The sequence below is a fragment of the Erinaceus europaeus genome, chromosome 1, assembly GCF_950295315.1.
Source record: "Erinaceus europaeus chromosome 1, mEriEur2.1, whole genome shotgun sequence".
Lineage (NCBI taxonomy): Eukaryota > Metazoa > Chordata > Mammalia > Eulipotyphla > Erinaceidae > Erinaceus > Erinaceus europaeus.
In genome coordinates, this window is record NC_080162.1 from 161,479,391 (window position 1) to 161,492,106 (window position 12,716).

Sequence of the window (12,716 nt, forward strand, 5' to 3'; positions counted from 1 at the left end):
TAGGATATGTTTTTTTTTGCTATATAGCTGTCCCACTAGGAATTTTGTTAACTAAGTTCACTAAATTGACGTTAAGTATTATCTACCACCACAGAAAGCATTTAATGCATCTTACTACTATTAAAAACCAACACAAGAAGGGTCAGTGGTACATTCAGCTGAGTACATACACTATCATGTGCAAGGACCCAGGTTCAAGCCCCCCACCACCTCATCTCCACCTGCAGAGAGGAAGTTTCACAAATGGTGAAGCAGTGCTACAATTCTCTGTCTCTCCCTTTCTATCTCTTCCTTCCTTCTCAATTTCTGTCCTATGAAATAAAAAATAAGTAAAAACTTAAAAATCAACAGAAGCCGTTCAGAAAGAAGATATGAAGCTTTAATTTGTGTGGGAATTTTTCTGACCAGTCACTGTGCTGTTATTTACAAATTTTTCGTGTCTTCATACAAACCAATCTTTTATAAGACAGTTTTTCTCCAATTACTTTGTAGTATACCACAATTGTATTTAACAAATTATGGGTATAGTATAAATCAATATAAAGAAAGTTAAAATATTTTATAAAGTTTAAGAAAAACTTAGTACCGTGGAAGTTAACATATACATATTTTTTAACTCTATACATCACATCACAGTGACAACCGCTTACAATCACAACTGCTTTAAGTGGACATACATTCAGATTTCTAACATTCAATTTTCATTTCTACAATGTCAACTCCACCCTGCATTGTCAGTTATATCAAGAATAGATTAGCTTTCAGACTGCAGTCAAAATTTCTTGTAAGAATTACTACGTTGATAATAACAATAGGCTACATATACTGTACTATATAGGGATGAGACTTCACTAAATAATATAGAACTCTTCGGTCATGGGGCTCTAGAGAAATTCAAACAGTTGCCTGAAAATTGGCTTTAAATGCTTTAGTATTTATTAAAAACAAAATGAAGTTTCTGTTAAAACACTTATTATACAATACAGCCTTTCACCCTCCAAAATACTGCTTAGAAGAAAAGTTCCAAGCCAATTCCCCAAAAAAAAAAAAAAAAAAAAAAAAGGGGGGAGTATTTAGAAGACAAATATTATATGGTATTTGGAGCTGCAATCTTCCTGAGTCTATTTTCAATAGGAACAAGTTTTTCAACAAATTCCACAATGTTTCAGTGCACCATCCAAGGGGTGTAACATTTGGTTCATATTCTATAAAAACCTGAAAGAACTCCCAAGACTTCTCAACTAATTATATAATGGAAAGTTTATTGTGTTTTGTTATAATCTACATGAATATCAAATATAGCCATTGGCATTCTTTTAACAGTAATGCTAGAATAAGAGATGAAAATATATGCACAGTTGTACACAGATCACCATTAAATACAAAAACAAAATGCCATTTGGTGCATGCCAAATAAGCTCCCAAAAGCCAATCTGAACATATTTATTTTAGTTTAGTTTGATACAGCATTAGAAGGGACTGCATATAATCATGGAGACTGCCACAGACACTTGATGCCACTAAGTGTTCTATTAAGCATCAGGCATGCACAATAGTTACCTTTTAAATTTTCTCATGTGTATATCTTAACACTCCTATTTATAAGCTATATGTTTAAAGCATTTAGTAAATTTTAAACCAAATAATTTAATTGACCTATGCCTAAGAAGGGGAAAACAAAAACTCCCTTCTTATCTAAATACCCCTAGCTAGTATTAAGACTAATTCCCGAATTTGATATTTATTTTATAAAGTAATGAAAATCCTTATTCCTACTAAATTAGAAGTATGATTTCCCAGCAGAGTCTACCCACACCTTTAGAAACGGCTAAGCTCTTAGGGATTGCATAAGGTAATGTGCTGGTGACTACAGATGACAACAGTTGAGTATATCAGGCTTTTTCTTCCGAATATTTTTATTTCAAATTAAATATTTTCACTGATACAAACAAAAAGAATTTCTTTTTTTTCTTTAATACCAGCATATGAGTAGGTAAAACTAAAAACCTTTTTTTTTTCTTCAACTATGTGGTAAAATAGAAAATGCTTTAATTCTAATTAGGTAATCAGGGGTGGGCAAAAGAACAATTTGTTTTTCCACAAAAGCAGCATTCCAGTCAGATAATTACAAACACAAATTTGATTGCTTGGTTCTCGGTCATATATGGCTTTACAGTTCTGGATTTGAGTATCACTGTGTAATGCATAGATTGTATATCTAGGAAATCATGCAATAAATAAGGTTTTTGTGTGCACTAGGATTTTAAAGACAAAAGGGGCCTGCAGGTGTGAAGAGTGATTTTCCTTCCTTTTTACCAAGAGAATATGTTCAGCAAGATGCTTGCTCTAGGCCTAATCATGATCCTAGGAGCCAGGTCATTCTGACATTCTCACATAGAGAATGTCATAGGTCATCACATTCTATACATGTGAATAAGGAACTGGCTTGCCCTCAAGTGCAGGCTATGATTTCCAAACTAAGCGGAATGAAACTCTTGGGGTCCTACCACTCTGTAGTTAAGTTAATTTGGAGAATTTCACTTTCTAGAATATCAAGTAGGCAAATACCTAGAAAGATTCAGTAAAAACGTTTACTATATTAGTATCTTAAAAAAAAAAAATCTGCCCTTTAAATCTATTTTTTGCACACTTCCAGAGTATAATCCACTCACTATTCCTGGTTTTGATATGCCCCCACAACATGAGAATTGAACTGAACAACTATGATTGTAATGTCATCTCTATACATCCGAGCAAGCTCTTCAGGAAGACTGAGCATTTTAGACAGGCGCTCGTGATCTACTGCTCCAAACTCGTTGTTGCCCACAGCATGGCGAATGAGATGGGTTGCTGCGTTCTGATCCTCAAATACTGAGGACATCTTGGCTCTCCTTTCTGTTAAAAGGCCATGCATTTGTCCCAGAGTCACCTTGTAGCCACCAACGGCTATTGGTTGTTGGTGATGCATGCCCGTTAGGTACTCACCCACAATCCTAACCACATCCTGCCTGTGCATTGTTTCCCACAAGCCATCAGTAGCCAACACCAGAAATTTATCTTGTGGCCTTAATCGGTGGTAAGTTACCTCTGGCTCTGCAGTGAGATAAGGAGGTGTGTAATAATTAGGAGGGATAAACTTGGTGTACTCATTGTCATTCAACTGGTCTGGACCAGACTCTATCACTCTTTTTTGCAGGTCAATGCTCCACTTGAACTTAACATCTCCAAAAGCCCTAAAGGGCATCAGCAGGCCAAGAAGTCGATCCTGTTTCACCACACTCTTGGCTTCATTCTTTGGATGTTCCAATTTCAGTCGTTCAAGTTCTTTTTCATTCTGAGCATTGTGGTCATTAGAAAGAGTGACTGCTGACCAAGAGCCATCCTCCTCCTGCACACCCAGCATGGCTCTGCTATCACCAGTGTTGGCTACATGAAGGTCCACACCATCCACATGGGCCACACAAGCAGTGGCCCCAGAAAATGCTACTCGAAGCACCAAGTAGTTAAGGAAAGAATTGGGATCTCCGACTTGAGCCTCCAAGGAGATGTCATTATCAAGCCTCTTGAAAGCATTGATCAATGCCTCCTTAACATCAATATCTGCTGACTCCCCAGTGTTGAGGTCTATCAGTTCCTGCCAGTAAGTCCTCAAGCTATTGAAGTACAATTTGGATGCCTCCTTACTAAAGTAATCATTAGGATGTTTGTGCCACTGGAGAATAGGTAGTAATGCCCGACCACTCTCCACTGCATTTTCAATCTCAAGCAAAGTCTCATGGGGTAACAGAGAGACAGCAATATAATAAAAGAGTCTTTCACTGACAGCCTGGGAACAAGCACAGCCTGCATGGCCATCAAAAACCCCCAAAAGCATCCCTCTGGTCTGTAAGCAGGTTGCTGCGCTTCTCCGGTCCTCAATGGGTGCATTTGCAGGTAGTTGGTTGCTGTCAAACCCAAGGATGGAACTGACATTTTTGCCATCAAATTCCGGCACTTTGAAACTGTACTCATTTGCTTTCAGAATGCTGTTGACTTGTGGCGGTGTGAGGTAAAATTTCTGTGGTGTAGAAGCATATCGTCTTCCTTGTGTGTACTGCCACCAGTTCTCCTTTGGCCTGCAGAAGGTGGCATATGCCAGATGGGGTGCATACCTCAAGCGACTCTGGGGAACATAAGAGGGTGAGCAGCAGAGATGCTTGTGGTGGCAGTAACAGGCAGTGCCATAGATTCTGCTCAGTTCGCAGTTACGGATCAAAGGGAAGAACAGTTGAGTTGGTGCTGGCATGGCATCAGAGAAAAGTGGCAGACTGGAACTTCTGACTGGGATTCCTAGACAGCAAATTACACACATGTGCGTGCGCACACACACACACATACACACACACACACACACACACAAAAGAAAAAAAAAGAGTTAAATTCAGATTACTTAGTCTGTCTTTGCCTTTTTTAATAATAAATATTTAGCAGGTGAATCTATTCTAAGTCCTGTGCTGGAATTTTATACATATGTCACGTACTATTTCTAAAGGATATACACTACACTGCTATGTATAATTCCCAATCATTTATGAAGCCAGGATTAAACTGCAGTATATTTTGTTCTTTGCGTTTCTTTGTGCAGCACAAATTGTACAGAATGTACAATAGATTTGGCTGAAGAAAGCTGAGGCAATGAAGGTTATGTAACTTTATGCAGTGGCAGTCTACCTGGCCAATCACTCTCCTTCTGCTCTATCCTTTAAAAGACAGCTGCGGTTCCCCCATATCGCACAGGAACTCCTACCACTTATAAATATCCTTGTTTCCAGACCACAGGTGTGGTCCTAGCAATTAATTATAGATGGGTCTCACCTAAAAAGCATTAGAATGCAGTCCCAATATGTGCATATTCATAAATTTGTACATTAAACAGTGTTAATATCATTAGAATACATACAGAAAAACACATATATAGAGAGAGAATAAAGACAGGAATTTCAATATCCCCTTCCTGTACCCTAGTGACGGCCATACAGTGTTTCTCTAAATCACTATGCCAATTTGCCAGATCCTAGAAAAGTTGGTTCACCTCTTTAGCCTCATTTTCTTTTTTTTTAGATAAGACAGAGAAATGGAGAGAGGAGGGGAAGACAGAGTGTGGGGAGAGAAAGACAGACACCTGCAGACCGGCTTCACTGCCTGTGAAGCGACTCCCCTGCAGGTGGGAAGCTGGGGGCTTGAACCGGGATCTTTAAGCCGGTCCTTGTGCTTCATGCCACATGTGCTTATCCCACTGCACTACCGTCTGACTCCCTAGCCTCTTTCTTAAGTTGTAAATAAACACTTCCAAGAATACGCTATCACAGGTTGCTTCAAGGGTTTTGTATCTTATAAGAGCTTAGTAAAGTGAGGCTTTGAAATCAAATGTAGGTTCTTTTGTTCATTGTTTAATGTTATGATGCTCTTTATGATAGTTTCAGTATTCTAGAAGCTATCAAAAGCTTTGTTAGTAACATAAATGGACTCAGTTTAATTTTCTTGCTAACATTTTCCTCTATCAGTTACAGGAGAAAGCTACCAAAACATTATTTCCACCCATATAGATCCCAAGAATTTACACCTAGAAATTTTTTTTTTCTGTTATATTAAAAAAGCTACCTAGGGCCAGCAAAATATTTCACTTAGTATGCTGCTTTGCCATGTGCATGGTCCAGTTTCAAGCTGAGCCCCCACCACATTAAAGGAAGCTTTGGTGCTGTAGTTTCTTCTTCCCATTCTTCTTTCTTCTTTTTCTTTTCTTTTCTCTCTCTCTCTCTCCCCCCTTTATAAAGACAGAAGAAAAGAGAAAAAGAAATAATAAATAAAACTAAATGGTAATCTATTTTCCCTCAGAAAACAACAGAGAAATAATAATCTAGTAAAAGGGTAAAGCCTTGTAACTGAATAAAACAAATTCCTATCTCTCACTATATAACATTGAAAATATTTTCTGGGCATTTACCTAGAAAGTCTAATAAATGTATTCACAGATCCAGATAATTTTTTAAGAAAAAAATCTCTTTTCTTCTTGAATAACATGTATTGCCCCTAAATTCTAGGTAGTGCTTCAAAGTATTTAGCTGGTCTACACAGAAATAGGCTGTAGAAATACTTTAAATAACAAAACAAATGTAGTAAGCAAAAGTAAGAAAAATTAAATCATTTGAGTCTTAATATCAGCTATTCTATCCTAAGTTTGAACCTATTAATAAAACTGACAAATGTCAGAGTGTTCGCTATTTATTTTATGATTTTTACATAGCCTTTTGAAAAATAATTTTAAAAAATAATAATGGGATGTGAGGAAGCAGAGAAAATGCAAACACTAAATAACTGATTCTTATTTGCTTCTATAATGAACACTGAGTCATTCATATAAAAGCCCCATTACCAAGGAACAGAAATGCCTTTATTTTAAATACACTATTTAAGAAAAGATTTCTCTACAAAATTGAAGGCAAGGTTGGGCAATAGGGAATAGTGGCTAGAATACTGGAAATAAGACTGATGTCTAAATAAGCAACAACAAATCATGAATCTATCAGGACTAACTACTTAAGTAAAAGCACTTCCAACTGAATACCTGAAAGTCATCCAAAGGTTAAGTATACATGTCTGAGCCAGGTGATGTGCTCAAATGTTGGCTCACATGACACTGGTTTCCACACATAAACCACATCTCGGCTTGCATGCAAAAAGCACATTAATTCACATCATGCCTTATGTGATTTCTTCTATTAAAAATGTAAACTTCTTCAACAATTTGTTTGGCTTTGTATGTTAACTCTCTTTTCAGCCACCAGGTTCCAGATGCCATCAGGATGCCGGCCAGGCTTCCCTGGAATGAAGACCCCACCAATGTGTCCTGGAGCTCTGCTTCCCCAGAGACTCACCCTACTAGGGAAAAAGAGAGGCAGACTGGGAGTATGGATTGACCTGTCAATGCCCATGTTCAGCCGGGAAGTAATTACAGAAGCCAGACCTCCCACCTTCTGCAACCCACAAAGATCCTGGGTCCATGCTCCCAGAGGGATAGAGAATGGGAAAGCTATCAGGGGAGGGGATGGGATATGGAGATTGGGTGGTGGGAATTGTGTGGAGTTGTACCCCCCCATCCTATGATTTTGTTAATGTCTCCTTTCTTAAATAAATAAAGAAACACAAACAATAAAAAAATGTAAACTGATGCCAATCTTAATGAAAAAAATCTGTCCTTTACTACTTTATGTAAAAGTGTATTTGTACTTACATTAAAATTTAAGAATACTGTGGGAAAATAAAAAACCAGATCCATGTGTTTCTATATGTTATGTAGATATGGATTAAAGTATTACTTGGGTGTGTGTTATGTGTGACTATATATAGCAGTGCTTCGTTATAGTATGTATAATCAAGGAACAAGTCCAGAAAATTTACACTTTCCTTAAATCCTTGTTTTGACAATATTTCTGCTCTGGTCCTTAACTGCAAAAGGAATGAAATACCACAGCAAAATAATGAATGGTTCAAAGCTGCATATGCTTTGAATAATGTCTTAATTCAAGCAAAAAGTCTTCAAATATATCACATCTTCCCTTTAAAGTCCATGTGACTAGACAAAAAAGAAAGTAGACAATGCATATCATTAACGGTATAACTCAGTTATTCAGGAGCTTAGCACATGAATGGAGATTTCATCTCAGTATCCCAACTCTCAACTTGACTACCAAAACTGGAATTCAAGAAAACCCCACCCTGTGATTAATGAGTGTTCATCACAAGTACAAATGATATATTCTCTCCATGAAGCTAGCTACCCTTAGACATCAAAATACTTCCATAAACCATAAGTGAGCATTCACAAACTGAGTTATCTTTCTAAATATCCTATGATTCAACAAAACCCCATGAAATCAAAACTTTTGCTGAAAAAAAACTTCCTAAATTAATCTAGCGATAAAAGAACAGCAGCACGGTACAGCTGTTGGTGAGGTGAAAAAAGAGCCCAATTTTCATGTGATTTCTAGTCACAATTTCACTAAAAAGTTCTTATATATGTGATTTAGACTCGAACACATTACATATGCAACATCTTAGTCTAGGCAGATTTGGCCGATTTTGCCAATGACTAATAAAGATGAGCTGCAATCCGAAACAACAGAGACTCATCCATTCCTAGCGATGAGCTTCGCAGTGTCTGTGCCAAAAAATGATTCCAGGCCATCAATAAACCCATAGAACAAATTAATTAGAAATGCTGTCACTGCACTGACTCCGAAGCTCTTTCAATTTGCAATGCTTTGGGGCGGGGGTACTGCTATACTAATCATTAAATCTGTTCAAGCCTTGGTTTATGTAACCCCATTGCATTAAACACCCTGCATAAAGGGTCTTTGCAGTGTCTCAGCCTTTTCTGAAAATGCCTACCTATTTCACCGCTCCGGTTTATCTTTCTTGACAGGAATGAAGAACCCCATTACCTTTGGAAGACACGAAGCCCCAAGCCAGCACTTGTTTGATGAGTTTCCTTTGTCCCTAACTAAAAAAAAAAAAAAAAAAAATTGGGACTCAAAAGCTATCCCACTCCAGGATGCCTTTGTCTCCTGGTCGACCGACCTCATCCCTTAATTCCACACAATCTCACCTAAAATAATAATAATAAAGCCATCCGCACACAAGAAATCAGCCACCACGCCGCCACGGTCCCCAACGCAGGTAGCTGAATGGATACCTACCAATCCGTCTGGGCCCGGGACACACACACATTCTCCTGTCATCACAACACGGAGCCGACAACATCCACAACCCGCGCGGGCAGCAGCAGCGACAGCAGCACCGGCCCATCGAAAGCAAGGCGGAGATGCTCATTAGAGGGCGGAGGCGTGGAAGGCGGGAGCGGAGGAGGGGCGAGGTCGCGCTCAGCCCGGTGAATGGGGCTGGGAGGAGGCAGGAGGATGAAGGGGGGCGAAAGGGGTGGGGAGAAGGAAGACACCAAGCAAACTAGCCCACCCAGCCGCTGCGGGGCCGGGGCTGAGCCGCAGTTCGAGGGGGCGGGCGGACGAGCGTGCGGGGGCCGGGACTCCCGCAGAGGCGCGCGGGGACCGGCCCCTTGGGGCAGAGCGGCATCCTCCGCCCGCGGCCCGCCACGCCACGCCACGCCCCTCCCCGCGCGCTGCTGCAGGGTCACCTCCGACCCCCGGGGTGTGGAAAGGAGGCCCCTCGGGCGGAGGCGCCGCGCCGCACCTCCTCCTCGAGCTCCCGCGGGGTCCCCACGCCGCTGCGGGCGCTGACAGCGGACGCCGGGGTCCCGCCCCCCCAGACACAGGCCGCCAGCAGCTCCCCCGAACCGTCCCGCCCGCGCGCACCTGGCGCTCCGGGAATCGGCCGCCGCGCCCCACGCGCACCGGGCGCCCGCTCACAACTTCGGGCGGGTGGAGGAGGAGGCTTCCGAACAGGGCAGCTCGGAGCCGGGAATACGAACCGGGCACTGCAGAGGAGAAGTCGCTTCTTTCCGACGACGAAGCGGCGGCGGCGGCGGCGGCGGCACCAGCAGGCGTTCCTTCCTCACAGCCCCGTCCAAAGCCCTGGAGCTCGACCCCTCGCCCCAGGCCGGCCCCTTGGCTACCCGGCCCCGCCAGGCCGCCACCCGGCCCCGCCCGCAGATTTGGGCTGGAGCGCTCCGAGTCTCCTGATTGGCCGCGGGATGGCCAGTGGGCGGGGTGGGGAAGAGCGGGTCGCGGCTGCAGGGGGGTGGGGGCGGAAGAGCGGCGCGCTCCACGCCAGCTTTGTGACGTCATGGGGGTCAGACAATCCCTTCCATTGGATGCGAGTAGGCCATTGGTGCCCCGGGCCTGTCTCACGTGACCTGCGGAATAGCGGGTGGAAGGTGGGGCTGAGCTGCACTTGGGAGCCGCAGCTGGCGTGAGCGAGTCGCGCTCACAGGCTTGGCAGCCGCTGCGGCTGCAGGAAATGCTTGGACTGGCCCCAGTATCCCCGCGCGAGCAAGACCGGCTGCACCCTACCGGGCGGGCTTCCGCGAATCCCTAGCACCTCGGCAGGAGAGCCTTCTCGCTTCTGGGCCCAGATTTCCTAGAATGGAGGGGTGGGTGGGAGCGGCTCCCAGTCCAGCGGGAAACTAAATCTCCTACAATTCACCGCAGCCTGGAATATAAAACAGAGCAACTGCAGAGTATCGATGGCCTCATTCATTTGATATGCAGTCTTAGGAGCATTAGCTCGGATAATGTGTTCTGGACACCTCTCCGCACGAAGGGAGAGGAAGCGGTTAGACACAAGAATAAGCTGTAATGAATTATTTTCCTTCCAGGAATAGGAATGTGTTCACACACGCTCTTAAAAGGCTTTAAAATCATTAGTGTTTCGTTTACCCTGAGTGATAAGAGGAAGTAGAACAGCAACTTGAGAAAATGGAAAGAGCACTACATTTAAAATGTGTGTGCTTTCATCCTAATTATTTTTGCCCTAGCAGATTCTGTAAACAAGACATCCGTGGAGGCTTCTTTGCTTGCCTCCATCCATCCATCTCTACTCTTTATCGGAACTTAGTCACTGATAATGACTTCTAAAAGCTTCCGTGAAGATATTTGCACTTATCATGCCAATGTTCAGTTCCCCTTGACTTTTTCAGCCTAACGGCTTGCTAACTCCTGTAATTCTCCAAGTGACGTGGGCTAGATTAAAAACTTGTCATGTTAACAGTAATGTGGAGTCTTACGTTTATTCCTCAAGAATTTTATGATGTAACAAAGGGAAACCCTTATTGATAAGAAAAAAAAGTGTCAGGAACTTGTTTCCTCTATTTTTTCTTTTTCACCAGAGCACTGATCACCTCTGGTTTATTATGGCTTATGGTGGTACAAGGGATTGAATCTGGGACTTTGGACCCTCAGGCATGACAGTCTGTTCACATCAACATTATACTATTTACCGCCCCCCCACACACACCTTTTCCTCTATTTTCTAGGAGGAGAGTCTTTTTGTCCAGCCCGAGGCTACCTATGGAACTCCTGTGGCCACTCTATGAGACCTTCATCCTGGTTTACTTCCCTCTTTTTCACTGCTCAGAGTTTTAAAGGATGTTCTTTCTTCTGAGTCTGATTTATGAATCTGGTTTTCTCCTGTGGTAAAGAGTCTAAGCAAAGGCAAACTCCAAGCCTGCTTTGTTATATTAAGTGCATTAATATAAATGCACCTTATGCTAAGAATGTAATAACAGCTAATAAAGGCAATATAATTATCTGTTATTACTAATACTTTAGGTGTCCCGATTAGTGTTTCTGTTTTAGATGAAAGGCATCTAGAGAGGAAAAGACATATAACCTTCCACTTCTGTGCAATGTATTTTTTAAATTTTTTTTTTGAGAGAGAGAAAGATGCAGAGAGAAACACCAGAGCACTGCCCAGCTCTGGCTTATGGTGGGGCGGGGGATTGAACCTGGGACTTTAGAGCCTCAGGCATGAGAATATCTTTGCATAACCATTATGCTATCTAACCCCCCACCCTGTGCAATGTATTTTACATTGAGATGAGTGTGCATTTTAATAGCTTGGGGAGTAGTAGAACCATAGTAGATTGGGATTATTTTTTCTCAGTTATATAAGGAATATTAGTACCTCTTAGCCCCTACACTGCAGACATAGAGACCAACTAGTTGCAACTAAGAGGTTTTGTTTTGTTGTTGTTGTTTGTTTGTTTTTCATTTTCCTGGTGAGGATTAAAAAATAAAGTGTAAATAAGTTGTCTGTTGTCTATAAACTTGGATGTAAAGAGATGTCAGAATTTATATCAATGAACTCTTGGAAGTCATTGTCCTGATAGCATAAATTTTTACTCCATACCAGAATTGCCATTATCCAGAATCCTTTTAAAATTACATTCTCATTTATTATTTTGTTGTTTATTTTCACAGCTCTGAGTAAACTTTCAGATAGAAATAGAAAAAGACAAAGGGCAAGAGGAAAAGATAGCAAATTACCAAAGCTTTCTCAAGGGTGGTGGTACAGGGTGGGCTAAAATTACCTTTTCAAGTTGGTTTTGGATCTGCAAAAGAAATTCCAATTTACTTTGTTATAAGCAGCACCTCGATTTTTATGCCAAAAGAATGTCTCTTCTATTTCTTTTTCTTAGTTTTGAATGATGTGACCATCTGAAAATAACACCTAGTCTTAAAAAAAAAAAAAGGTATTTGCCACCACTAATTATAGTCGAAAGAATGTGTCATGAGTATTGAAGGCAATGCCAAGGTATTTCTGGAATCAAAAGGTTTTCCAAAGTGATCACTTTTAAGTAAACTCATCAAGAGGTACAATTTTTGTTTTCTAGATGCAGAGCTGTATGAGTTGGAGATATGTATATCATAAAGTCAGTCACAATCCTGCTGAAGAACCAACTCCTTATAGCACTGGCAGAGATTCTTTAGTATCTCAACTTTGTCTCCCCTCTATAAAGCCTGACTTTTTTTGTCTCTACATAGAGCCTTATTTGTCCACCCATTAGGCTTGTTTCAAATGTGTTGTTTTTTGCAACGTGACCATCTAGCCAGAACAGGGGCAGGTCCTTAGCCATGCTACTGTGACCTCACAGGCTAGTCTAACCACTTGAACACCTGTTGACACTTTGGCATTAAATGTTGTAGAAACATATCACTGAAAAAAAAAAAAAAAAGAAAGAAAAATATCACTGAAACAACCCAGGA

General features: G+C 41.5%; 1 protein-coding gene across 5 annotated transcripts; it reads right to left on the reverse strand.

The window, feature by feature from the left end:
* Positions 1–357: 357 nt before the first annotated feature.
* PDP1 (pyruvate dehydrogenase phosphatase catalytic subunit 1) lies at positions 358–9,673 on the reverse strand. Of its 5 annotated transcripts, none has more exons than XM_060198990.1 (3): positions 9,482–9,616; positions 8,481–8,539; positions 358–4,329 (listed from the first exon to the last, which is right to left on the reverse strand). In XM_060198990.1, the coding sequence occupies exon 3, from the start codon at positions 4,283–4,285 to the stop codon at positions 2,672–2,674; it is 1,614 nt and encodes a 537-aa protein (XP_060054973.1). In that variant the 5' UTR covers positions 4,286–4,329; positions 8,481–8,539; positions 9,482–9,616; the 3' UTR covers positions 358–2,671. The 5 variants fall into 5 exon arrangements, with proteins under 5 accessions (XP_060054973.1, XP_060054977.1, XP_016049917.1 ...); XM_060198994.1 differs by lacking the exon at positions 9,482–9,616 and adding an exon at positions 8,736–8,839; XM_016194431.2 differs by lacking the exon at positions 8,481–8,539 and having other exon boundaries at positions 9,482–9,673.
* Between the last annotated feature and the right edge of the window lie 3,043 nt (positions 9,674–12,716).

What these genes read in the sequence shown, in the direction of transcription:
- PDP1 (XM_007537398.3), bottom strand. Translation starts at nt 8,868, where the DNA reads ATGAGCATCTCCGCCTTGCTTTCGATGGGCCGGTGCTGCTGTCGCTGC. An exon ending in TCCCGGGCCCAGACGGATTG is followed by an intron (nt 4,330 to 8,735) that starts GTAGGTATCCAT and finishes TTTGCTGTCTAG; the next exon opens with GAATCCCAGTCAGAAGTTCC.